Genomic DNA, 27863 nt, shown 5'->3' with positions numbered 1-27863 from the left:
ACTCTAGCCCCATCCACAGTCTGGTCCAGTGAAACGTGCCTGAGCTCGCAGGTGGCTCCAACGCAGCCACCTGGTGACCTTGGACAGCGGCCTGACCTCCGGTGCTTCAGTTTCCTCATTTCTATTGTGAGCCTGTCCAGGGCGAGACTCAATTGCGACCGAGCTTGTGGCGCCCCAGCGCAGAGCCCATCCCGGAAGAGAGCTCCCTCCTGGGTGGCTGTGAGCATAACCGGCTTGGGGAGGGGGCTAGAGCACCGGAAGGCTGGGATGGGGATTACCCAGGAGCCCCGCCGCGCGGCCCTCGGGTCGCCGCCCCCTGCGCTGTGACCGCGACAAGATAAGGTCCCAGGCGCTGCCCTCGCTCCTCGCCGCATCCCCGGCGGCGCCCCCAGCCCGGCGCCCGGCACGGAACGGGTGCGGGGCTGGGCCAGGGCCGGCCCGGGGGAGCGAGTGGGGCGGGGCCGCCGCGCCCGCTCCCCCTCCCAGCCGCCTGCCGCCTTCTCCTCCTCCCGCCGCCCGGGCTCAGAGCGGCGGCAGCAGCGGCCGCGGCGACAGCTCCGGCTCCGGCTCCGGCTCCAGCGCCTGCCCCGCTCGGCCCAGCGCGCCAGGGCTCCGCGCCCCGACCCCGCCGCCGCGCCTGCCGGGGGCCTTGGGCGCCCCCGCCGCCCGCCTCACGCTGAAGTTCCTGGCCGTGCTGCTGGCCGCGGGCATGCTGGCGTTCCTCGGTGCCGTCATCTGCATCATCGCCAGCGTGCCCCTGGCGGCCAGCCCAGCGCGGGCGCTGCCCGGCGGCGCCGACAACGCCTCGGTCGCCTCGGGCGCCGCCGCGTCCCCGGGCCCGCAGCGGAGCCTGAGCGCGCTGCACGGCGCGGGTGGCTCAGCCGGGACCCCCGCGCTACCCGGGGCACCCGCGGCCAGCGCGCATCCGCTGCCGCCCGGGCCCCTGTTCAGCCGTTTCTTGTGCACGCCGCTGGCGGCCGCCTGCCCGTCGGGGGCCCAGCAGGGCGACGCGGCGGGCGCTGCGCCGGGTGAGCGCGAAGAGCTGCTGCTGCTGCAGAACACGGCCGAGCAGCTGCGCCAGACGGCGCTGCAGCAGGAGGCGCGCATCCGCGCCGACCAGGACACCATCCGTGAGCTCACCGGCAAGCTGGGCCGCTGCGAGAGCGGCCTGCCGCGCGGCCTCCAGGGTGCCGGGCCCCGCCGCGACACCATGGCCGACGGGCCCTGGGACTCGCCTGCGCTCATCCTGGAGCTGGAGGACGCCGTGCGCGCCCTGCGGGACCGCATCGACCGCCTGGAGGTGAGCGCCGCGCGCCGTCGGGGGAGCCGCCCGGGTGGTGTGAGGGGCCGCCCGGCCGCGATCACCCCGCGGTCCCCGAGTCTTCGGTCTCCCGTCTGTATTCCGGGGACGATCGCGCCTTCCTCGCTGGCAAGGCGGGGGGATTCCGATAGGGAACGCGGGCAGGTGTCTGGCACGGTGACTGAGGCACAGGGGACGCGCCAGAAAGATTCGCTCCCCACCCTTTTCCCTCTCCAGGCACCTCTCTTAGCCTCAGTTTCTGTGTCTGTAAAATAGGTATAACAGTGTCCACCTGTAGTGGAAATGGAATCAAATGTAGGTGTGTGAAAATGCTTGGCACGTACTAGGACCTCATTAAATGTCCCTTTCATTTCCTTCTTTCCTACACCCCCGAATCAGCACCAGCTCCATCCTCACACTCTGGCCAGGAGATGGATGTGCTGTCCAAGGGACTCGGGGTCCTCCCCTCATTACACAGAGCCGGGAACAGAGTGCCCCATAAGACAAACCTGGGTGCCCCTCACCACTTCCCTACCCTGAATCTCCCACTCTGGCTCAGACTACACCCAAACCGCAGGAGCTCAGGTGCCAGGCACCCAGCCTCACACACCTGGAAGCCCACAGCTCTTGGGTGGGGGCTGAATGGAGAACAAGGCCCCACCGAACTCCTCCTCCTCCACTCACCTTTTCCAGGCTTTCCTAACTCAGGCCTGGGGCTCAGACACAAGGAGCCCAGCATGGAGGAACCACTCTTGGCTGTCATGTGACCCGGGGCAGTCATTTCCACCCTGGAGTCGCATGGCCACCTTCCTCCCTGTATGAATGAATTTGGGATTCCCAGAAGTGCAAGGCAGACAGACTGGGCAAGACAAACATCCGGGACACATTCACCACCCCAGCCATGGACTGACTTCCAGACCACAAGGAAGGGGGTTAAGCAAAAAAATCAGAACTGTGGAAGGAAGAGGGAGAAAGAGGCCATAGCCCGCGCTGCCCCCTCTGCTACCTCCACCCAGGTGGAGTGCATCAGGCAAGTTGGAGGGAGGAGAGAGGCAGGGAGTAAATGCAGGGACCCCTTACCTCCGGGGCTGTTTAAGTTAAATCCTGGGCAAACAGCACAGGTGATGCCCACTCGCAAGACTGAGGATGTTGTGGTCCGACAGCCCTCCAGGATACCTGCACTGGTGTCAGCACCCTCCCTACAGGGTGTCAGAGTGCAGCCAGGCAGCCATTGCAGCCAACCCCTCACCTTACAGATGAGAAAACTCAGCTCAGAAACGTCCTAAGAGGTTTGGAAGAGGCAGGAGAAAAGCCAGGCCCATACCCACCTCTTCCCCGGCTCCAGCTCTGGGGGATTTCTAGGATAAGAGAACCAAGAGCCGGAAAATAATCAGGAAAAAACTGAAAGTATGCAATGAAGGGAAGTCTTAGTTTTCTCACCTGTAAAATGGGGATAGTAATAGCACCTACCTCACTGGGATATTAGGAGGATTAAGTACTTTATATGGAAGGCCAAGAATAGTGTCTGGAACACAGGTATGTTCAGTCAATTTGAGTGATTGCTATTTTTATCATTAAGCTATAATATTACTCATTTTAAAAATACAGTCAAAACTCAAAATAGGAGCAAACGGGTTTTAGGCAACAGGTTTTAGTCATGTAAAAAACAATTTTTGACTTTCATTAACTAAACTTCCTCGTGCCTGCCATAGCCCCTCTCCCCACGCCCAGATGGCACAGGGGGCTCCTCCCACGTCTGGGGCTGGCAGGCTTGGACCTGCCTTGGACCTGTGCCCCCAGCACCTGCAGCACTTGGCAGGGTGGCCTCCCTTCCGGTTAGCCCACTGAGGTTGGGGGGATCCTGGCAGCTGGGATTTGGCAAGAGGTCAGCCTTCCAGGCTGGGGGAGCCCTGGCTTCCCCATGTATACTTTCTCCTCTTTTCTGAGTGCAGCAGCCACAGACAGAGAAGGGCAGGGGCCTGCTTGGCCACCAGGTCTCCCTTCTGAGCGTGGCAACAGCCACAGCCAGTCTTTTGGGGGCCTCTAGGAGGGGCTGGGGCTGGAGCTGGAGCCCAGAAGACACAGGGTGAGACCAGTTGGCTCAGCGGAGTCCCATGCACCCGTTAGCCACTGTCCAATCTCTTCCCTCTCTTTTCATTCAGTATCCTCAAAGTTCCCAGATTTTCAGGGTCTCCTTTCCCTCCCAGGATACACTGAAAGTGCTCTTGCTAATGTCCCCAAGATGATAAATGAGGACTTCTGAGTCCTTATCTTGGTGGAACCCTCTCTGACACCTGACCCTGCCTCTCATCCCCTCTTGCAGGTCTCCATGCCCTGGGCTTCCAGCCACCTCTCTCAGCACCCCTCCTCCTCCCTCTGCCTGCGGCCTCTGTCTCCCTGCAGGGTCCTCCTCCTTTAAGGGGTGTGCCCCTCTTGGCCCTCACTTTCCCTGGGTGCACTCAGCCACGCCCTGAGGCTTCCCACACCCATTCCACGGAGGGGCCCCAAACCAAAGCTCAGTGTCCAGCCCAGGTTTCCTTCCCAAGCTCCAGGTTTGGCATCGAGACATCGGCCTCCTGAGCATCTCCCTCTGGTTGTCCCATCAGCCCCCTAATCACACTGTGTTTCAGCTTGAACCGGGTACCTCCACGTGCCCTGAGAAACCATCCTTGGCCCCTCCCTCTCCCCCCAGTTCTTACTGGCCTCATCTCTGCACGCTTGCAGCAGCCTCATCTCTGGTCTCATGAGCACACGCTTCCCTCCATCCTTCTCCAGGCAGCCCCAGGGGTCTTCCTTAAGCCCACCATGGAACTCTCCTAGGGTGCAAACTCCTCAGTCCACTCCTAAGCTAGCACTTCGGATATGGTCCCCGCCTCCTGACCCCTCTCTCAGTTCATTCCTGCCTCTGTCTGGATCACCCCCAGCACATTCCTGCTCCTCATTTTAGAGTCTGCTCCAAGGACACCTCCTCTCAGGAGCCAACCCTGTTCACACTCTGTCCCCTTCCTATCCCCACCTGGGCTTCCATAATCGTCACACTTCCCTGCTGGTCCCCACCAGGCACATCCGTGCATCACCCCCCTCCTACAAAAGGGAAGGGAAGGTCTGATTGGCTTGTCCTCTCCCCAAAGCCTCAAGTGGGAGCCACATTTAAGGGCTTGGGGAAATGTCGTCTTTTCCATTTTTACTTGTGTTGTTATTGTTGTTCATTGAAATAAGTCAAAAGGTTTTGGGGAGAATACTGCATTCGATTGCGTCATTTTCTCCCTTTTTGCAGCCCCCTTTCGGTCCTTATCCATTTGCAGCCATTGTTTGAGAGCTGCTGTGTAATTACCATTTTAATGACGCCATAATATCCTGGGATTCATCTGCAGCTCCGCATCCATCAGTCACTTGACCGGCTCCTGTTACTGGAGATGTAGGTTGTTTCTAAATTATTTTTCTTCCAGATGTTCATTGCAGGATCCATTTCATGTAGAGAGCTGTTTGTTTGTTTGTTTTTAAGTCTGTTGATTTCTTTAGGCTGAATTCCCAGGAGTGGTATTACTGGGTACTGGGTACTGGGTCAGAGGATATCGACTTTTTTTTTTTTTTTTTTTTTTAAGACAGAGTCTAGCTCTGTCACCCAGGCTGGAGTGCAGTGGCGCAATCTTGGCTCACTGCAACCTCTGCCTCCCATGTTCAAGCAATTCTCCTGCCTCAGCCTCCTGAGTAGCTGGGACTACAGGCATGTGCCACCACCACGCCCAGCTAATTCTTGTTTTTTTAGTAGAGACAGGGTTTTACCATATTGGCCAGGCCGGTCTCAAACTCCTGACCTCAGGTAATCTGCCCACCTCAGCCCCCCAAAGTGCTGGGATTACAGGCGTGAGCCACTGCACCTGTAATACTGACTTTTTAATTGACTTTTTATGGCTGAGGCCAGGAGCCACTTTCCAAGAGTTGGCCCACTGATGCGGCTACAGGCCATGCATGCATGTTCCCTGTTCCATTTTTGTGTTAATTTAATGTATATATACAACGGAACTTCAAGATTAATTTCAACAGCATTTCTTTGGCATAAACCACATCCTTAACCCAGCCTGGCAAGCTGATTGCCTCCTCCCATCCTGGAGTGGGAGCCAAATAACCATTATAGCGAACGCTTATTGAGCACTTACTATGCGGTAGGCCCTGTGCATTATCTCATTTAATCCTCATAAAATCTCTATGAGGGAGGTACAAAGAAACCAAGGTTCAGAGAGGTTAAGGAACTGGCCCCAAGTCAGCAGTGGAGCCCAGTGTCTGGCTCTAGAGCCCTCGTTCTTCATCATCAACTCTAGACCCATCTGGAGGGGTCAGACGTCACCCACCTTTGGGAGCGTGAGAAAGACAGGTGAGCTGGGCTCAGTGGCTCACACCTATAATCCCAGCACTTTGGGAGGCCAAGGTGGGCAGATCACGAGGTCAGGAGATTGAGACCATCCTGGCTAACATGGTGAAACCCTGTCTCTACTAAAAATACAAAAAATTAGCCGAGCGTGGTGGCAGGCACCTGTAGTCCCAGCTACTCAGGAGGCTGAGGCAGGAGAATGGCGTGAACCAGGGAGGCGGAGCTTGCAGTGAGCCGAGATTGTGTCACTGCACTCCAGCCTGGGCGACAGAGCGAGACTCCGTCTCAAAAAAAAAAAATAGACAGGTGAGGGCGGTACCTGTGCTAGTCATTGTCCTGGACCATTTCTGCCTCAGAACCCCAGAGTGAGAGGGGTGGAGGCCAGTCCTTAAGACTTGCCCTGCTGACCGGCTAGAGAGCCAGGAGACTTGCTGCCAGACCTTCACTGCTACTGCTGCTGCTGCTGCTGCTAATAACTAACACTTATTAGACACTTACTAGATACATATTAGCTTATTCAGTCTTCAGTCCTATGATGGAGGCTGTACGCATTCCCATCTTACAGATGAGCAAATAGAAGCTCAGAGAGAGTGAAGGACACAGACCTAGGCAAATCCCTGCCCCGCCCCCCACCAACTTCGGTTTTCCCCTCCGTACAACGAATGATGCAGCAGGCCAGGTACTCCCTAAACACACTTCCAGCTCTAAAAAGTCTCTGAAATAGGTCAGGCGCGGTGGTTCACACCTGTAATCCCAGCACTTTGGAAGGCCGAGGCCGGCAGATCACTTGAGGTCAGGAGTTCAAGACCAACCTGGCCAACATGGCAAAACCCTGTCTCCACTAAAAAATACAAAAATTAGCCAAGTATGGTGGCGTGTGCTTGTGGTCCCAGCTACTTGGGAAGCTGAGGCAGGAGAGTCGCTTGAACCCAGGAGGTGGAGGTTGCAGTGAGCCGAGACAGTGCCACTGCACTCCAGCCTGGGCAACAGAGCGAACTCTGTCTCAAAAAATAAAATAAAATAAAATAGTCTCTGAAATAAAAAGGCTGGGAGGCACAGGCTTGAGTTCTTGCTTGTGACTTTAAACTAATCACATTCCCTCTCGGTGCCTTGGTTTTCTATTCTGTAAAACAGGCGGGAGGAGGAGCTAAGTACCAGCACCCTTAGGCTCTACATTCTGAGTTCTTGGGCAGATGGTTTCCAGATAGGGATTGTGTGCGACGTGTGTTTATGGGGGTTACATGTGTGTGCCGCCCTTGAGCCCCTTCCACCCACTCCCAGAACTATGTTTCTCTGGGAAATCTGCAGATAAACAGCGGCTTTGAGGATCTCTTGGTGTCTTCTCTAAATTCCATTGGTTGTCTTTGCTTTTCTCTGACTTTGCTGCCCATTCTAGAAGCTTCTGCCCAGTGGGCTCTGGTTCCCCTGACCCTGCCTCTTTGGCAGTGAAGAGGGCTTGGGAGAAGGGAGTGGCTGGGGGCTGCCGAATGTGGACAGAGGGCTTTTGCTATTGGGCTTTGGTTGGAGGATGTGGACCCACAATGTCCTCCCTCCCCCACAGTACCCCTTCCAGCCCCGAGAGAGCTGCAGTGTGGAACGTGGAATGCGTTCCTGGTACAGACTCCAGGGCCAGATCACCCGGGTGCAAATTCCAGCTCAGTCACTTGAGAGTTCTGTGACGTTAGGCAAGGTGCTTAACTTTCTCAGCCTCAGTTTCCTGTCTGAAATAGAGATTTGAAAACCTGTCGGGGCCGGGCGCAGTGGCTCACACCTGTAATCCCAGCACTTTGAGAAGCTGAGGCGGGCGGATCGTGAAGTCAGGAGATCGAGACCATCCTGGCTAACACGGTGAAACCGCGTCTCTACTAAAAATACAAAAGATTAGCCGAGCGTGGTGGTGGGCGCCTGTAGTCCCAGCTACTCAGGAGGCTGAGGCAGGAGAATGGCGTGAACCCGGGAGGCGGAAGTTGCAGTGAGCCGAGATTGCACCACTGCACTCCAGCCTGGGCAACAGAGCGAGACTCCATCTCAATAAATACATAAATAAATAAATAAAAAAGAAAAGCCTGTGGGACTTGTTTATTTTGAGGTTTATCTTACATTCAAGATATGTAAGAGGTGACAGATCTCACTTAAACAGACACAAATCGTAAGTGGACAGCTCAATGAAAATGTATGGATGGATACACCTGTGAAAGTGCCAGCCAGATCAGGAATTGGAACACTTTCAGCACCCCCAGAAGGCTCCCTGGTTCCCCCAAAGACATTGGCCTTCCAAAGGCAATGGCTATTCTGGTTCCTGTCACCACAGTCAGTTTTGCCTGTGTTTGGACTTTGTGCAAATGGACGCAGACAGCTGTCCACCCTTGCATCTGGTGATTTTTCATTCAGTGTCACATCTGTAGCATCCAGCCTTGTTGTGTGTACCCACGGAGGATTGCCGTTTTCCTTGCCGTGTGTTGTTCCGTTGTGCAGACAAGCCTTAATTCACTTACCCGTTTTTCTGTGGATGGACCTGTGGGTTGTTTCTGATTTACAAATAAGACTGCTGTAAACATTCTTAGGATATCTGTTGGCGGCTGTCAGCCCTCATTTCTCCCTGGATCGAGCCACAGGAGTGGGTTGCAAGAGGGGCATATATTTAGCATCGAAGGTACAGCCAACCATTTCCCCACAGTAGCTGAGAGAGTTTACACGCCCACCCACGTGTAAACCTCGCCAAACTCGGTATGGTCATTTTAAAAACATTCCCGTTTCGGTGGGCGTGTAGTGCACTCACTGTGGTTTTAATTTGTATTGCTCTGATGATTCATGATGTTGAGCACCTTTTCTTATGTCTATTGGCCATTTTGTAAATCTTTGCCTGTAGGAGGTGGAATGAACTCAGAGGTCGGTGCTCCCCACAGAGTGAAGAAGGTGAGGCACGGGGCCGGGGGGCCTCTCCCCAGGACAGTCTTGGGCACATCATCCCCGTGGAACTCTGGGGACAGGGATACAAGCAATCAATCCAAGGTGGGAGCACTTAGGTGCTTCCACAGCCCTTGTTTTCCTCCGGGGGAAAGCTGAAGCTCAGAAAAGCTGAAGCTCAGAGAGGCTGAGGGACCTGCCCACAGCCACAGAGGCTGAGTCAAGACCAAGCCAGGATTTCTCACTGAAGTGGGCTATGGGTGGAAGACCTCCATCTGCTGAGGATTTTGGCTGGGTCCTAGAAGGCGTGTGGGCAGGCAGGACCTCAGCAGAACTCCCAGCTGGGCTTCTGGAAGCAGCAGCCTGACAGGAGGGACTTTTGAAGGGAGGAGCAAGGGACCTGGGGCCAGAGGGGTCTTTAGACAGGGTCTGGGGTCTCGGAACTGGGAGGTACGCAGCCAACCCCATCCGTGCTCCCTCTTCCTCATATTCCTCCCCGTTCGTCGTCTTTCCTTCAGCTCCAAAGTGTCATTAGGAGACCAGGATGATCAAAACCACCCTGTCCTTTGCCCACCACTCACCTGCTCCCCGCCTGGGTGGGAGGAGGTGGAGTCACCTGCTGGGCCTGTCCCTGGAGAGGAAGGCAGGGTGACAGCATGGGGTTTCTCTGAGAAGGCTTCCTGACCCCCAACTTCCACCCTGGCAAGACCTGGTGGCCTGGCCATCCCAGAACAGCCTCTGCCTCACCGCCAGCTGGGAGCACCGCCACCTGCGGAACCATGGGGCCATATTTGCCTTTGGGGCCACAGCACCTGGCACTTGGCAAGAGGCAGCAGGGGTGAGCTCACCCTCTGCACCAGGCCTGTCAAGGATCTTACAATTGAATCCCACAAGAACTATGGGACTATTACTCTCTCTGTTTTACAGATGAGGAAACTGAGGCTAAGAAAAGTTCAGAAGCTTGCCCAGCTCACTCAGCTGGCATTTCCACCCAGGCAGTCTGGCTCCAAGGCCTGCACCATGATGCACTATGCTCTCCTGCCTCTCAACAATAGCGAAGGATAATAGTAATGGTGGCAACCACATACTGCCTCTTATGGTTGGCCACACTTCATACCTGTTCTTTCATTTTATCATTATTTATATCCCCAAATGTAGTACTATTATTACACCCATTTTACAGATAAGATAACTGAGGGCCAGAGGAGTTAAGCAACTTGCCCAAGGCCACAGATCTAGTAAGCGATGAGCTGAAAATGACGCTGGCCTAACGTGAGAGTTCATGTCCGCAACCACAACGGACGCCATGTTGCTGCAGCACACATGGATGGATGGATGGATGGATGGATGGATGGATGGATGGATGATGGATGGATGGATGGATGAGTGCTCTGCAGCCCTGCCAGAGAGACTCTCAGGGCCCTCTTCTCTCTATATAGAGCATCTCAGTTCAGGCATCAGGGAAGCTGCCATCTGGAGGGTGAGCAGGCACTGGGCAGAGGAGGGGTGCGGGTGGGAAGAATGTTCTTGGAGAAGGAACAGCGTGTGTGGAGGCCTTAGGGTGAGAAGGAGTTTGGGGCAGTTGAGCAGCAGAGGACTTTCAGTGGGTGTGACCTAGGTCCTGTCTGGGTGAGGGCTGAAGCCAGGAGGACAGGGACTTGATTGGCAGGGAGAGGGGGCTGTGGAAGGATTTTAAGCAGGAGAGCAACGTGGCTGGATTTGCCTCTGGCTGCTGTGTGGAGGGTGGGAGTGGAAGCTGTGACCCAGTCCAGCAGACAGTAGCCAGGACTAGGGAGAAGCCTAAGAGCTGAGTGAAGCTCTGGGTGAGACGCAGGGTTAGATTCAACCATGAGAGATGCCACTTTAGGATTGTTTTCTTGTTTTTAAAAGAAAATCATTGTCAAGTGTTTCAGATGGGCAACAAAATATAAATACTACTACCCAGGTCCCTGCCCAGGCTCAAGAACCAGACATTTCCAATCAGCTGATCCCCATCCAGAGCCTCCCCAGAGCCAGCCACAATCACACACCCCCAAATGGCCACCAGGGTCCTGAATGAGTGTTGACCACTCCCACGCATTTCTCATGTGTTGCACCTAGTCATGTGCCTTTTAACCACACAGCACATTGAGTTGAATGTTTTACAACTTTATATCGGTGATATCCAGCTGCTCTGTAACTTGCCTTTTCTCTCAATATAATTATGCAACAAAAACATTTCGGGCTACAGATGGAGAAAGGTGAAGCCCTTCAAGAACTCTTTAAAGAATGTTAGTCACTGCCAGGCGTGGTGGCTCACGCTTGTAATCCCAACACTTTGGGAGGCCGAGGCAGGCAGATCACCTGAGGTCAGGAGTTTGAGACCAACCTGGCAAACATGGCGAAATCCCATCTCTACTAAAAATGCAAAAATTAGCCGGACATGGTGGCAGGCACTTATAATCCCCTCTATTCTGGAGGCTGAGGCAGGAGAATCACTTGAACCTGGGGGGTAGAGGTTGCAGTGAGCCGAGATCACACCACTTCACTCCAGCCTGGGCAAAAGAAACTGTGTCACACACACACAAAAAAATGTTAGTCATGGCATTAATAGTAGACACGCCTGTGATGCTTCCTATGCCTACTGCACACTAAGCGCTTTCTATCTATGAACTTGGTCAATCCTCACCACAATGCTATGAGATTTATTATTTTACCCTTTGGGGCCAATGGGGAAACTGAGGCATGGCACCCTTACATAACAAGGCCACTCAGCTGATGGAGCCCAGGTGTGAGCCCCAGCAGGACTCAGAACTCGGGATGGTTGGATGGGGGAGGTGAGGGGCCATGGTCCACACTGCTTCCCCTGAAGGCTGCTCACTTTCCACCTGGTCCTGCTGCCCCTGCAATCTGCCCCTGGAGAGGGAGGTGGGGTGGCAGGATGGGGTTTCTCTGAGAAAGCTTCTTGACCCCAAACTCCCGCCCTGGCAAAACCTGGTGGTCTGGTCAGCCCAGAATGGCCTCTGCCTCACCGCCAGGTGGGAGTACCAGTGCCTGGGTGATCCTGGGCAGGGGCGGCTGTGCAGAGGGTGGGACTCTGACCCTCAACAGACCCAGACCAGCAGTGTAGGCCTGAGGAATGAGCAGAGATTTCAGGATCAGGAAGGCCAGGCTGGAGTGCTGGCTCTGCAGCATCACAGGTATGTGACCTTAGGCGGGCACTGAGCCTCAGTTCCCTCATCTCTAAGTGGGCCTCCCTACTTACCCAGGCTGTTGAGAGCAGCCTAGAACTGTTTGCACAGAGCTTCCCTAGTGCGGGGCCTGGCATGCAGCAGAGTGCTCGATGGAGACAGCTGCTGCCGTTAGCATTCTGATTGAGTGCTAATGAGCCCAGCACATTAGTGGCTGAGCTGGGCCTAGAACAAGGGGCTCTGGCTCTAGGCCCAGCACACTTACGCCAAACCCCACTCTGCACTCCCAGCGGGACAGGCCATGGGTTCTCAGCCTCCACCTTCCTGCCCCAGCAGGAGCTGAGTGGGGGTGCTGGCGTCATTATTCCCTCCATCATCTTAGGTGAGGGGCCCACTTGGCATCAGGCCGGGAGCCCACGCGGCACAGCATTCGCCCACAGCAGATGGGAAGTGGGGGTGCGGGAGTCGTGTTCTTCTGATTCAGACACTGGGACAAGGAAGGACTCACACACGATCAGGCGAGCCCACCTCCTCCATGGCCTTCCTGGCCGCTGCAGAGCCAGTGGCTCTGACAAAAGAACAGCTTGAGCGCACACCCCCTCAGCCCGCACGTTTTCTCCTCCAAACGGCGTCTGTTTAAATAGCCTCGACACGCTGTTCTTGCTGGCAGGTCTTCCTCCCTCTGTTCTTCCTGGCAAGTCTTCCCCCCTCTCTCCCTTTGCTGGAGAGAGGAGATGCTGGCTCCAGGAATATCAGCTTGGCCCAGCCCCATTGCTATAGACAATTTGAAAGGACTCCTGCCTCGGTTTCCCATCTGTGAAATGGGGATAGGAAGAGTGCCAGCCTCAGCAAATGGTTGCAAGGATTCATGAGTAAACACATGCCAAGTGCCAATGATGGGCCTGGTGCACAGCCTCATTCCACGCATGCCCCTCTGGCCTCAAGCTTGGCACAGAGAGGGTGGGGAACTGAGGACAGAACAGCGCCTGGGACTGGGGAGACCCTGCCCCAGCCCTTCCAGCCCTGAGATGAAATGCATCCCGTGAGCTGATTGCCTCAGTCCAAGGCTTCCTGGAAGTCCAGCCATCTCAAATGCAGTGGGTGGCTGAATCTGTCACCCTGTGGGCCATCCAAGGTCACTTGAAGGCTCTGGAGGTAATGTGCGCCCCATCAGCTAATGTAGTCAAGCCCCACAGTTAGCATTATGCTTTTATAGTCCATGAGGGCCTGTCACTTGTCCTCCCATCCTTCCATCTGTCCTGGCAATGGACAAAAGGAAGCCTGTTTCACCCCCCACACACTTTTTTTTGAGTCTCGCTCTGTTGCTCAGGCTGGTGTGCAGTGGTATGATCATGACTCACCACAGCCTCAACCTCCCAGGCTTAAGCAATCCTCCTGCCTCAGCCACCCAAGTAGCTGGGGCTACAGGCATGCACCACCATGCCTGGCTAATCTTTGTATTTCTTGTAGAGATGAGGTTTCACCATGTTGCCCAGGCTAGTCTCGAACTCCAGGGCTCAAGCGCCCATCTTGGCCTCCCAGAGTGCTGAAATTACACACATGAGCCACCATGCCTAGCCTGTTCCCATTTTAGAGGAAGGGAAACCAAGGCTTTGTGGTTAGTCTGCACCAGAGCCAGGGTTTGTAGGCACCTTGACAGAAGGAGCCCTCGGGAAAGCAAAGATGAACGTAAGGGGGGAGTGCACTGTAAGGCTCCTATGCCCATCCCATGCCCACCCTCACCTGGCCTCCACCCCAGCCTGGTGGGCCAAGTAGGCATCTGCGTGGATGGGTGGCTGTGACCTCTTACACAAGAGGTGGGTGGGGGGGATAATGACGGCCAGAGCCCCCCTCTCCCACTGCTTTCATGGGTCCCTTTCCAGAACCAGCCTGGATGACCTCAGTGACTTGTGTCTGTTGCCCCATCTTACAGCCCAGAATGGAGAGGTTGATCCTTAGCCCCTCCCCACTGCCAGCAGAAGAGGGGGGTTGCTGAGTCTGTGTGGCACCAGACCCCCTGCTCTGTGAAGCAACCTCACCTTTCCCATGGGAGCCAAGGGACAAGTGGGACAGAGAAGGAATAGGGCTTCTGGAGAGGCCACCTGGCAGATGCCAAGAGAGGCTGTGTGGTGAGTGGTGCAGAGGGGGTGGGCGAGCCAGACTGCTAGGCTCAGATCCCAGCTCTGCTACTGCTCCTGGTGTGATCTTGGTTAACTCACCCCAGTTTTCCTGCCCCTGAAATGGGGATACTGTTATGTTAAGTGGATTCAGAGAGGGAATGTTTGCAAGGTGTCTGCTGGGGCTCAGCCGGCAACAACAGCGTCCCATTCAGTCTTCCCACCTACCCCACGCACCCAAAACCGTGCCCTCGGCACCCACTGCAGGCCAGGCTCTAGGCATTTCCCTTACATGCCATCATTGAATGCTGACCAGCCCTGGAGGCTGAGCATTCCAAGTGCCTGTCTTATAGAAGAGGAAAAATGATCCCGGAGTGTTAGCCCACCTGCCCCCACTCTCACGGGGACGTGGCAGAGCCGAGGGCTGGTTCCTGCAACTCCTCAAAGCAATGTCATGTTGCTGTCCACACTGGTGGCTCCCAAGTCTCAGGCACTGAGTATGGCAGTGGTCCTTTGCCCCCAGCACTCTGACACAGGGGGCGCACTTCTCCCCTTGTCCGATGGCTAGAAAACAGTCTCACAGAAGTTAAGGAAGAGTATGCAGCTCAGAAGGAACACGCGGCCCTCAGTCACAGCAGCCGCCAGCAGTGTCCAGTGTCATCCAGCAAATGACTGAGAAGGTCACTGGCTGGGCCAGTGAGGCTGGACAAGGGATTCTGTACTTGTCCCAAGCTGCAAGGCCATCCCCTCGCAGCTTAGGAAACTGAGGAAAGGTGGGGTTCTTGGTTTTCTGTTTTGCCTCCAGCCACAACTTCAGCACCTGGGGCAGTGCCCAGCACAATGGGGCAGCCTTCTGAATGTTTGCTCAGTGACTGAATCACAGAATGCAATGAGTTCATGTCTGGGGCCTAAGCCTGGGAGCAAGGAACTGACTGAGCAAAAACTTCCCAGGCCCCTGGGAAGTTCGCAAGCATCAGGCCTGGTAGCAGGAACCGTGGCAGGGAGGGGAAACCAGGAGGATGGTGGAGGATGGTGAAGGTTTAATTTAGCTCCTAGCAGCTCTTTGAATTATTAATCTCCTACTGACATTTCTGTGACGTGTCTGTCACAGACTGTCCCCTCCAAGAGTCTGGACCCGTGGCCTCACCTGCCTTCCTCCACCCCAGAAAGAACTTCTTCCAGCAGGAGAAGGGGAAGGAAACCCTCCCAGCTCCTGTCCCAGTTCTGCTGCCCATGGGGTCTTAAGATAGGACAGGCATGTGGTGGGGAACTCGAAACACTTAGACCTCATCCTGAGCTGGATGGGGGATGTCAGAGCCTACCCTGGAACACTCTGCCCTAGACAGCAATTGCAATAAGCAGGCTCTGTTTATTGGTGTTTAATCCTTAGTCCTCCCCACAACTCTCCAAATAGGTGCAGCTCTCTATTGAGTAAACAAGTTCAGAGAAGTCAAGATATTTTCTCAGAGTCACATAGCAGATTGGTTCCCGAGCTGGTTTTGAACCCTAGGCCGCCTGACTCCAAAGTATGTGATTTTAACCACCTGCCACCCTGGTATGGTCAAGCCACCGGGGCCCTGCTTCCCTCCCTGGGTGAGCCCAGTGGCCATACAATGCCTTTTGCCAAGGACCATTCTAGAGAAGCTGGCTGAGTAAGGGAATGAAACAGTCCGCCCCTTTACCAGCCCATCAGTGTCTAGCCTTGCTGTTACGAAGGACTAGAGTGGGGTGCTCAGCCCCGAGTGTACCCTGAAACCACCTGGGGAACCTTCACAGTACTCATGGCCAGGCCCCACACCCCCACCACGGGCTGAGCTGTCCTCAAGGGCCGAGGCCAGCTCTGACTGCTGCTCACCGTCATGTGCCAGCACCAGGAACAGAGCCTGCCAGGTGCCCAGGATGCATCTGTTGCCTGCTGTTGGCGTTGTCATTCCCATTTTGCATATTGGAGAAGCTGATGCTCCCCTGGGGTCACTGAGCAGGTGTGGTAGGCATCTGAGTGTTCCAAGCCTTTCCTTCCTCCCCTCAATTGACTTATCTTTCTCTGCCCTGTGAACAGCAGGAGCTTCCAGCCCGTGTGAACCTCTCAGCTGCCCCAGCCCCAGTCTCTGCTGTGCCCACCGGCCTGCACTCCAAGATGGACCAGCTGGAGGGGCAGCTGCTGGCCCAGGTGCTGGCACTGGAGAAGGAGCGTGCGGCCCTCAGCCACAGCAGCCGCCGGCAGAGGCAGGAAGTGGAAAAGGAGTTGGACGTCCTGCAGGGTCGTGTGGCTGAGCTGGAGCATGGTGGGTCCTGGGTCCTGCAGAGGGCATTGGAGGGGTCCCCAGGGTGACAGAGCCACTCAAAAAATATATCCATGCTCCCCAGAGGCTAACATGGACAGACGGGAGGGTGGGGAGGAGGCTGTGGAACACACAATGGAGAGAATCATTGGGGGGTATTATTATCATTATCAACATTATTAACAGGTCTCATTTTCAGGCACTTACTGTGTCCTGGGAGGGGGCTAAGTACTTGATATATCAGCTGATTTAATCTTCACAGTTTTCACAGATGAGAAAACTGAAACTCAGAGAAGTCAAGTGACGTGCTCAAGGTCACACAGACAAAAGTGGTGAGTCTAGACCTCAAACAAGGTCTGACTCCACAGTCATACACTTAACCACCCACAAAATAGCAATTTCAAGGAATCGGGCAGGATTTTGTTTAACACCTGTGGCTGGCACTGCCAAGGATCAGAGGAACATAGTGGGCAGGGTACAGGTATGAGCATAAGGAGACCTGGCTCCTGGTTGCGTATCTGTCTCTGGCTTGCTCTGTGACCTCAGAAGTTCACTTCCTTCCCCAGGCCTCAGTTTTTCTCATCTGAAAAATGGGGGTTTAGGACTCATGAGCTCTCAAGGACCTTTCAGCTTTGAAGTCTTGTGAAGAGCACCCTTAAGAGGCTTACAGACAAGTTGGGGAGAACAGGGGAAATGATGAGCAGTTAGCTGGGACCAGCTTACATGGGGAACAGGGGTTCAGGAGAAGAAAATACAGGGCCAAGCACGGTGGCTCATGCCTGTTATCCCAACACTTTGGGAGGCTAAGGTGGGCAGATCACCTGAAGTCAGGAGTTCAAGGCCAGCCTAGCCATCATGGCAAAACCCCATTTCTACTAAAAATACAAAAATTAGCTGGGTGTGGTGATGCATGCCTGTAATCCCAGCTACTCAGGAGGCTGAGGTGGGAAAATTGCTTGAGCCTGGGAGGCGGAGGTCATAGTGAGCTGAGATTGCACCACCGCACTCCAGCCTGGGCAACAGAGGGAAACTGTCTCAAAAAAAAAAAAAAAAAGAAAGAAAGAAAATCCAAGCTGCTTCCTGGAGGAGGCGGGCCTCAAGCTACTTCTTGAAAACAGAAGTGGGGAGCAAATTTCAGAATGGAGGGGCCATTGCAGGGACTCAGCTGCAGGGGAGGGACAGGTCTGGTGGCTCATGGCCAGCATCCTGGCTGGGGTACAGGGACAGGAGAAGCAACCTCCAGCCCTCCTCAGCCCTGCCTCTGGCCCGTCTACGCCAGGTATCCCAAGGGGTCAGGGGAAACAAGGTTAATTTGTTGAAGGTCACGTGGCTGGGAAGTGAGGGAGGCGAGATTTGGTCTCAGGACATCTGAGGTCCAGAACCCCTGCACTTTAATCATGCCCCTCAATACAGAGGTGGAGCAGAGAGGGCCCCGAAGGCACTGGGCATGCAGCAGGTGCCTGGGAGCTGTTAGCCTTCTTTCTGAAGTGTGCCCTGTCCACCCCACCCTTTTCGGTGTCCACCGACCTCCACCACATCTGCCTTGCCCACCCTCAGGGTCCTCAGCCTACAGTCCCCCAGACGCCTTCAAGATCAGCATCCCCATCCGTAACAACTACATGTACGCCCGCGTGCGGAAGGCGCTGCCCGAGCTCTACGCATTCACCGCCTGCATGTGGCTGCGGTCCAGATCCAGCGGCACCGGCCAGGGCACCCCCTTCTCCTACTCGGTGCCTGGGCAGGCCAACGAGATTGTACTGCTAGAGGCGGGCCATGAGCCCATGGAGCTGCTGATCAATGATAAGGTGGGCAGGGCTGGTAGGGAGGGCTGGTGGGGGGGACGGCGACCCTTCCAGGAGCTCCCACTCCACACTGGGCTCTTTCATTCTCCTGCTCATTCTCCTGCTCTGCATATTCAGCACACATTAAATGCCTACTGTGTGCCAGACTGGGCTCTGGGAATATAAAGACAAGCCAGACATGGGGCTGCCGGAAGAGAGGCTGTGTCTAATGGAGGCTCTGAGTGTTGTTCCATTTTACAGAGAAGGCAAGTGAAGCTCTTGGAGATCCAGTGACTTCCCCAGTGACCCAGCTATGGGACAGGGTTGAGGTGTCTGCCCCCAGGGCCCTACTCATCCTCCTGGACTTAAAGAGAAGGGAGGTGGCCGGGCGTGGTAGCTCATGCCTGTAATCCCAGCACTTTGGGAGGCTGAGGCGGGCAGATCATGAGGTCAGGAGATCGAGACCATCCTGGCTGACATGGTGAAACCCCGTCTTTACTAAAAATACAAAAAAATTAGCTGGGTGTGGTGGTGGGTGCCTGTAGTCCCAGCTACTTGGGAGGCTGAGGCAGGAGAATGACCAGAACCTGGGAGGCAGAGCTTGCAGTGAGCCAAGATCGCACCACTGCACTCTAGCCTGGGTGACAGAGTGAAACTCTGTGTCGAAAAAAAATAAAAAAAGGAGAGAGAGAGAAGGGAGGTGCACAGACCTACCTGGAAATGGAGGGAGGAAGGGAGTGCTCATGGCCTCCTCGTTCCTTCTACTTCCCTGGAGCCAGCCCCTCGGGCCCTCCCCGCTATGGAGAGTAGAAAGGTGTTGTGCTCAGACTCTGGGGTCCAAATGCTGGTTTGAGTCTTGGTTCTGCATCTTCACCACTGTGTGACCTCAGACTAGTCATCTAACTGCCCTGTGTCTCAGTTTTCTTATCTCTAAAGCAGGAATGATAAGAACTCTTGCCTCTTAGGGTTGTAGTGAGAAGTGGCTTAAATGCACGTAGAGGGCTTTGAGCAGGGCCTAGTGTTTAGCAGACATCAAAAACTGTGACCTATTTTTATTATGCTGGGCACTGTGCTAATAAGCAGTTTACTCACATTATTACCCTTGATCTTCCCAACAGCACTGGGAAGTAGGTACCCTCATTATCACCATTTTGCCGATGGAGAAACTGAGGCTCAGAGAGGGGAAATAATACACCCTGGCCACACAGCTGCTGGGGTGTGATGTGATTCAGGGTCTTGGGCTCCAGAAACCACCTCTTAACCCCTCCCCTGTTCTGCCCTTGGACCACCCATCTTCCTCATGCCCAGACCTCCCTCCCGGATGCCCCTCCTTCAGCATGGCTGGGAGGCAGGACAAGGACAAGGCAGGGAGAATGATGTGGCAGGAGCACGGTGATTGAGGGGAGAGGAGGAGGAATATCTTATCACTGTCATCCACTCCTAAAGCTCCTCCCCCGCCTGCCGCATTGCTTTGGGCCTTGCAGGCATGGTGGTCTATTGAGACCCCCCTGAAAATGCAGATACCACATATCGTACCCACCTGTGACCAGCACACAACACATAGAGCCACTAGGAGTGATGGACACCCATCAGAACCCAGCTGAGGAGAAGGTGCATTTCATGGCATTCTGGAGGGGAAGGAGGAGGAGGGAGGAGATAAGTCCAGGGACCAGTGACTTTCCCTTGTGGCCCAATAAACCCTATGACCACCGGGGTGGCTGGATCACATCTAGATCCTGCTGCCTGGTGCCCTTCATCACCCCCTGGCTGCCCTCCTTGGCCTGGCCCAAGTTCAGCACTCAGTTCTCATTAGGAGGAATTCAGCACCCTGGACAGGGCATCGCGCAGCCCTGTTCCGGGATGCTCTAGAGTTCTTTTGAGAGCCAGCCTCGCAGACTGCTCACTGTTCCCGTTTTATTCCAGCCTCTAAGCCTTTGCTCCTACTGTACCCACCACTTGGTTTGCCTAGCAATGGAATGGTGGATCCATTGTCCTTCCCGACGGGTTTCGACGTGGCTTCTGTTCCCATATCCCCTCTACCTCTGGGCCTCGCAGCCTCTGTACCTCCCGTATGCCCTCCGTTATTTTGTCTTATAGCATTGCCCCGAAGTCCTTCCCTTCCTGCAGACTCAGCTCATTTAAGGCAGACCGGCTCCACATCCCCAGTGTCCACAACAAGGCCAGGCACCACGTCAGCTTCAGAGAATGTTACATTAAATTGTGATCACAGGCCGGGCGAGATGGCTTATGTCTGTAATCCCAGCACTCTGAGAAGCCGAGGCAGGTGGACCACCTGAGTTCAGGAGTTCAAGACCAGGCTGGCCAATATGGTGAAATCCCCTTTCTACTAAAAATACAAAAAAAAAAAAAAAATAGCTGGATGTGGTGGTGCATGCCTGTAATTCCAGCTACTCGGGAGGCTGAGGGAGGAGAATTGCTTGAATCAGGAGATGGAGGTTGCAGAGAGCTAAGATCACACCACTGCACTCCATCCTGGGCAACAGAGTGAAATTCCATCTCAAAAAAAAAAAGTGATCTCAAAAAAAAAAAAAAAAAAAAAATCAGATCTCCCCCAGACGAGGGAGCCCTTTGGGAGCACCAAATCCACAGACAGCAAGTACCTTTCATCTTACAGACCAGCTCTAACCCATCAGCAGTGACTTCCCAGAGCACTGTGTTGAGGGATCTGAGCTAAATCGAGGCTTGTGATTGATTGGCTATGTCTGCCCTGGGTGGAGGAAGAGGCAGCCGCTGTAGATTTGCCAGCCCTTGTCTGACCTCCCTTTACAGATAAGGAAACTGAGGTCCAGGGAGGAAGGAGCAGCCTCCCCAGATCACACAGGGGGTGGTGGCAGAGCCAGGGCCCCATGCTGGAGCCTGGCCTCTGCCAGTACTTCTTCTTCATTCTATCCCTGCCAGTACTTCTTCTTCTTCTTTTTTTTTTTTTTTTTTTTTTTTTTTTTTTTTTTTTTTTTTTTTTTGAGACGAAGTTTCGCTCTGTCGCCCAGGCTGGAGTGCAGTGGTGCAATCTCAGCTCACTGCAAGCTGCGCCTCCCGGGTTAACGCCATTCTCCTGCTTCAGCCTCCTGAGTAGCTGGGACTACAGGCTCCCGCCACCATGCCTGGCTAATTTTTTGTATTTTTAGTAGAGACGGGGTTTCACCATGGTCTCGATCTCCTGAACTTGTGATCGGCCTGCCTCAGCCTCCCAAAGTGCTGGGATTACAGGCATGAGCCACCACGCCCGGCCCCCTGCCAGTACTTCTTGAGCCCCAGCTGTGTGCTGAGTGCTGTGTGAGGTGTTCAGGGGAAGTTGGGAGGGATTATGAGACATCCCTCCCATCCCAAGTGACCTTAATAGGCCACTTTTATAGACCTTAATAGGTTGGAGAGTGAGTGAACTACCTCGTGACAACTGAAAACCAAAACCAGAGAGTCCCTTGTGATCTGGTTTGGTCTTTGAAGAAAGTGGAGAGAGGAGTCAGGGAAAGACACTGGGCAGGAGGATGGAGAGGGTCAGGCCTGGGGTTGGGCCCTGGAAGGATGGATATGGGTCTCCCCAGCCCCACCCCGCTTCCTCAGCCATGGGCCTTGGGCCTTGGGGCACCTCTGACCTGGGGTTGGGGGACCTGTGTCCAGGTGGCCCAGCTGCCCCTGAGCCTGAAAGACAATGACTGGCACCACATCTGCGTCGCCTGGACCACAAGGGATGGCCTATGGTCTGCCTACCAGGACGGGGAGCTGCAGGGCTCCGGTGAGAACCTGGCTGCCTGGCACCCCATCAAGCCTCATGGAATCCTTATCTTGGGCCAGGAGCAGGTAAGGCTCAGGCTGGTATTGGGGCTGGACCTCCCCATTGTGCAGATGGGCAGACTGAGAGCCAGAGAGATCAGAGACATGCCCAAGGAGCTAGAATCTTGGAGGTGGGGCTAGAGCTTTGGGGGTGGGGCTTCAGTGGGGATGAAGGTGGGACTTCCTCAGGGACAAGAGTCTGACTGAGTCAGCCTGCCTGTCTTTTCTGCTCCCTCATTCCACGTCTCTCCTTTCTCTGCTGCTGTCTTGGCCCAGGATACCCTGGGTGGCCGGTTTGATGCCACGCAGGCCTTTGTCGGTGACATTGCCCAGTTTAATCTGTGGGACCACGCCCTGACACCAGCCCAGGTCCTGGGCATTGCCAACTGCACTGCGCCACTGCTGGGCAACATCCTTCCCTGGGAAGACAAGCTGGTGGAGGCCTTCGGGGGCGCAACGAAGGCTGCCTTCGATGTCTGCAAGGGGAGAGCCAAGGCATGAGGGGCCACCTCATCCAGGACCCCTCCTTTGCCTGCCACTTTGGGGACTTGAGGGGGGTCATATTCCCTCCTCAGCCTGCCCACGCACTGGCCTTCCCTCCTGCCCCACTCCTGGCTGTGCCTCCCGTTTCCCCTCACCTGTACCCACACCTCCAGAACGCCCGCCCTGTGAGTGTGTCCCCTGTCCCCACCTGGGTGGGGAGGAGCATCTCAAGTGAACAGTGGGAGCCTGCCCGCCTGGCATTGCACTGGAGTTGTCTCTTACCCCACCCCTCCCTGCCCATCGATTGCATCTGATTTCACTAATTTTCACAGCACCTCCAGTAGGGTAGGGTTGTGTATGAGAGGAACCCCACTATCTCAGTGGTGGGGGAGGCCACCCACTCCCTTGTCCCCCATGCAACAGGCCCAGTGGCTTCCCCTTCAGGGCCACAACAGGCTGTAGAAGGGGATGATGAGGACATCGGAGGTTAGTCTTATCCTCCTCCCACTTTCCACCAGCTGCCAGTCAAGGGCAGTGGGATCTCAATGGAGCCTCCCTCACCCTACCCATGCCTCCCTCTTCCTCCTCTTTCCTCCTCTCTTTGTGTGTAGTGGTCTGAATGTTGGTTCCATGCCTGGCCCAGCCCCACCTCAGTCTCCACGACATTCTTTTCCCCGCTCCAGCCTGGAGGGAAGGGAACAAAGACCCCGGGAGGCCAAAGGGCTGCAGTCACCCCTTGTTGCTCACCCATAGCAATGGCCACTGGGATAGTCATCCCTCTCCCTCCATGCCAAGGACAGGACTTGGGCCACTTCAGCCTGGGCTGGCAGCAGCCCTGAGGCAGAGGCCTCATGGCTCAGGAGACCCCGCCTTTGGCAGAGGCACATTACCTACCCTGTGCATGGTCCTGGGGCAGGAAGGAAGAAGCTGAGAGGGAGGGGAGAAGCATGAAGCAGTGGGCAGAGCGCTGGGTGAGAGGGAGGAGCCCTTGGTTCCTAGCCAGCCCTGCTAATGTCCTGTGTGACCTTCTATAAGTCCCTGCCCTCTCTGGGCTTGGCTCATTCGTGAGCTGAGGCCCTCACTTTGGTCATTTGCCCTCCAGATTGGGTGTGAGCTTCTCTGTGATTCCAGGTGGATATGTGGGAAAAGCACTGGTGACTCTGGGCTTAGCAGGGGTAGTTCCCGGTACTCGGCAGTAGATGGGATGAAGCCAGTCATGGGTTAGGGTCAGCAGAGACTCAGAGTCGAGGGCAAGGTTCAAGGCAGACTAACCTCATGCATGGATTGTAAAAAACCAGCTCCCTCTGGATCACCCCAGCCTGGCACCCTTGCCTGTCTGAGAGTATCTCAAAGGGCTGATGCTTCCTGGTCCCTTGAGTCATCACCAGCTTCTCCAAGAGAGTGTCAGAATCTTAAGAGCTGAGAGGCTGGGCATGGTGTCTCATGTCTGTAATCCCAGCACTTTGGGAGGCCAAGACGGGCAGATCACTTGCGGTCAGGAGTTCGAGGTCAGCCTGGCCAACATAGTGAACTCCCATCTCCACTAAAAATACAAAAAATAGCCTATGTGGTGGTGCATGCCTGTAGTCCCAGCTACTCGGGAGGCTGAGGCAAGAGAATCTCTTGAACCGAGGAGGTAGAGGTTGCAGTGAGCCAAGATCACACCATTGCACTCCAGCCTGGGCAACAGAGTAAGACTCTGTCTCAGAAAATAATAATAATAATCTTAGAGATGAGAAAAGCCACCCCATCTGGCATCACATCTGCATCTTGCTTGTGAGAAATGGGGAAGAGTTCAGGGAGCACCTGTGACCTGCACAGGATCACAGAGCACGATGGGGCAGAGCCAGGACTAGAGCTCAGGGCATCTGACTCCCTCTTCAGTGCTCTTCCCCTTCCATGCTGCCTGCCCTTGAAGACCTTTGAGTTCAGTCTACACCTAAGCAGGTGGACATCTGAGAGGTCAGATGCTTTCCAATATGACACCTGGAACATCTTCCTTTACATAACACCCAAACATCTTGGCGTCCCCCCGCCAGGAAGTGCAGGGAGGAGGTTGTGATCCCTGGGCGCTTCGGCAGAATGGAGAGCTGAGGTGTCCCTCCCCTGCTAGTCACCTACCAGGTGTCTGAGCAGCTGCAGGCTCCCTGGCTCAAGTGGGCATTGTACCTTTTGTCTGCCTTTGTGTTCCCTGTCTGTCTCCACTCCCTGAGGCCCCTTAGCCTGAGACATGATGCAAGAGCTGCAGGCCAGGGGGCTGGAAGCTCCTCCAAGACGCATTCCCTCCAGCACCCAGATCCTTCTTTCCATTTCGAGAACATAAATAGATTGCCCAGCCCCTCCAGTACAATCCCACTGGAAGAAAAGGCGATGGCGGACTTCAGCCAGACCTGCTGAGACCTAGGTTGCCACGGTAACAGCCAATGACATCAACCCAAGGGCTGTGTCAAGTGTCTCATCATAATGGCACTGTTGCTGGGGTGACGGCAGAATTCAGAACTTCGATTTCAGTGACGCCAAGCTTGATCTGTTGCTTTTTGAAGAAGGTAGCTCTTGTGGAGGACTTGGGAGAAGGATGAGGTCTTAGGAAGGAGGTGACAGCACTCGCTTGGTCACTTGAGCCCACCCAGACACACGACCTCGAGTCCTTTATGCTTTGTCCCAGTGAAGATGAGACCTCTGACGTCTAAGCCTTGTTCCCGTGCTGCCTCACCCACTCAGCCTTCCAAAGGGAACAGGAACAAATTTCCCCAGCGCCACTGTTTAGGTCCCACTTTTCCTATCTTCTGCTGCCCCTGAGCACATCCAAGCAGACAGGGCAAGAGGAGTCAGACATGGCCCAGTCACATCCTAAGCTGCTCCTGGCTGATAACCACAATGGAGCCCGTGTTTGTCCTGCCGTCTGGCACTGCACTGAGAGTGGCACTGGCACCGTCCTGTTGATCCTCACAACACAGTTCTAAGTTAGGATGTTCTTGGCTCCGTTAGACAGGTGAGGAAACTGGGGCACAGAGAGGTGATGTCATCTGCCTGGTGTCAATCAGCTAGCGAGTGATGCAGCCCAGATTTCAAACCAAAGGGGGTTACCTCCAGGGGCCGAGTACCCACTCACTGTGTAGAGTGTCATCTGGGCACCATTGCTCCAGATGTGTTCTGACACCATTCCCCAGCCCACAGGGCTTGAAGTGAAGGAACAGAGGCGGGGAGTGGGCCAGCCCTAGGGCCAGGGTCCCCTTGGTGAAGCTATGCCACGGGGCTCAGCTGCTTTAGGGAATGTGTCCCTTCCACCATGGGCCAGAGCTTTAGCCCTTCTCTAGCTCAGCTGGAGTTCAGAGGAGAGCTGAAAAAGAAAAGGAAACTGAGCATCTCCCAAGAGTCCTTGGCAGGGAAGGGGAGGGAACTTGCTCTTCCTCCAACTCCTGCTTGGGGCCAAACCAGGTGCCCTAAACCAGGTGCTTCCCAGCTGTTATCTGCCAGATCTTTCCATCTTGTGGCACATGGTGCCCCCACCGACATCCCAAGGGGACCGATCCCCTTGCCACCACTCTGCATCACCTGGGACCACAGATTTGGGCAGGAAGGGCTCTGAGAGGAGGCCAAAGCCCTCATTTTACAGATGAGGAAGCTGAAGCCGGGGAGGGAAACGACCCTCAAGGCCACCCAGCTGGACACGGGAGACTTGAGCCCAGCCTTCTGACTGCGTTCAGCCCTCTCTAGGACACAGCAGCCTCTCCCCAGCACTGAGTCCCCCCTCCTCTGTGGGTCCCAGCACCCTTGGCCTGAGTCAATGTGGAAAGGGGCTCCCTCCCAGAGATGGGATTACTCTCTTCACCCTTTATTCCAGCTGCCTGCCACCCCAGACCCCACCTCCCACCCTGACCTCCGACCCCTGGGTGGGGAAGGGGCTCACGTGGGCCCAGGCTGAGTGTGAGTGAGCATGTCAAGTTGTCTGACACTGTGACATTAGTGCACCCTACTGACAACCCCTCCCCAGCCTCACCCCTTTCTCCTCTCCCTGTTTTGTACATAAATTGACATGAGCTGCAACATGTGTGCGTGTGCGTGCGTGTGTGTGTGTATGTGTGATCTGTGTCATGGTTTTGTTACCTTTTTGTTTTTGTAAACTTGAATGTTCAAAATAAACATGCTGTTTACTCTGAGGCTCTTCTTTTGGGATGGGGCTGCCCTGGGAGGTGCTGGGCAGGAAGGAGGGGGCTGCTTTGGACAGGGCAGCAGGGAAAGGCAGAGGAGATGCCTGATCCTGGACTGCCCCAAGACCACACGTGCCCCTAAATATGCCCCCCAGCTGACAAGTTCTCCCTGTTCCAGGCTTAGACACACCCCATTTCCCAGAATTTATGCAGGAAGGATGTAAAGAACCCAAGTCCCACATGGAACGTGTCCCAGTTCTGATAACTGGGCTTCGGCCTCATTCCCAATACCCCGTCCACATCTTGTGCTCTAGTTCTGGGATCCGGGTCCCTGACTTGTTTCCTGGGACCTAGTCTGTCCCAGTCACTTGCCTGGACCCCCAGAGTGTTTCATCTCTTGGGGTCCTAGGGAGGGGGCCGGGGTGAGGGACCCTGGTTATTGTATTTCAGCCGCTCCCTTCCCCACACTACCCAGACTCCTCTGATGTTGTGGCCTCTAGACTGGACTCTAAGACCAGCATCAGGGTCAGCTACCCCACCCCACCCCTGCAGCACCTGCCCCATCCTTAAGAGGGTCTTGATTAGTCCCCAGCCCTCCCTGCGCACACCATCTTAGAGCCACAAAGGCTTCATCCTCCTACTCTCTCAATACTGTCACTGTTCTTGGTTGGATGCCGTCCTCAGATGATCCCTGTGAAAAGTCAGGGTGCTAGCCAGGAAACAGGGGATCACACCGGCAGGACAGGGCTTTCCAGACTTTTCCAAAGCTTCCCAAACTGCCAACGAGAGTAGATTCACCACGTGAGGACCAGGGGTTAGGTATCCCTGGAAGTGGCACTTCAAAACAGGGAAACTGCCTTGGAAGTCTGCTAAGTTATCTGAAAAATTCATGTGCTTTTTCATTCTACTCCAGAATGAATCCAGATTTGTTTTAAAATAAAAATATTTTAAGCCGGGCGCGGTGGCTCAAGCCTGTAATCCCAGCACTTTGGGAGGCCGAGACGGGCGGATCACGAGGTCAGGAGATCGAGACCATCCTGGCTAACACGGTGAAACCCCGTCTCTACTAAAAATACAAAAACTAGCCGGGCGAGGTGGCGGGCGCCTGTAGTCCCAGCTACTCGGGAGGCTGAGGCAGGAGAATGGCATAAACCCGGGAGGCAGAGCTTGCAGTGAGCTGAGATCCGCCCACTGCACTCCAGTCCAGGCGACAGAGCGAGACTCCGCCTCAAAAAAAAAAAAAAAAAAAAAAAAAAATTTTAATTACCATTGAGCAAAAGTAAGCTATAGGCAGCTATGCCTTGTTTATCCTCTCTTGCACCAGTTTACTTGCAAACACTCCATCTCCCTCTGTCCCACTCAGCTGGCAAAGTCCAACCCTGGTGAAATACTGCTGTCCACTGCTTCGTGCCAGCGCCTGCACAATTGAATGCAGATGTGAAAAAGCACAGATTTTGGTGTGTGTTGACCCTCATTTTCTTTTCTATTTATTTATTTATTTTTGATAC

At 54.9% G+C, this 27863-nt stretch overlaps 1 protein-coding gene across 1 annotated transcript; it reads left to right on the top strand.

Moving 5' to 3' along the window:
- Window positions 1-530: 530 nt before the first annotated feature.
- Window positions 531-26364, top strand: NPTXR (neuronal pentraxin receptor). Its single transcript, XM_031934640.1, has 5 exons — window positions 531-1300; window positions 15926-16151; window positions 17706-17953; window positions 21569-21748; window positions 21998-26364. Exons 1-5 carry the CDS (start codon window positions 710-712, stop codon window positions 22220-22222), a joined length of 1470 nt encoding a protein of 489 aa, XP_031790500.1. The 5' UTR covers window positions 531-709; the 3' UTR covers window positions 22223-26364.
- The last annotated feature ends 1499 nt before the right edge of the window (window positions 26365-27863 follow it).

Source organism: Piliocolobus tephrosceles, chromosome 19 (genome assembly GCF_002776525.5).
Source record: "Piliocolobus tephrosceles isolate RC106 chromosome 19, ASM277652v3, whole genome shotgun sequence".
Lineage (NCBI taxonomy): Eukaryota > Metazoa > Chordata > Mammalia > Primates > Cercopithecidae > Piliocolobus > Piliocolobus tephrosceles.
The sequence above is the reverse complement of the archived record's forward strand: the minus strand, read 5'-3'. Positions and strand labels throughout refer to the sequence as shown.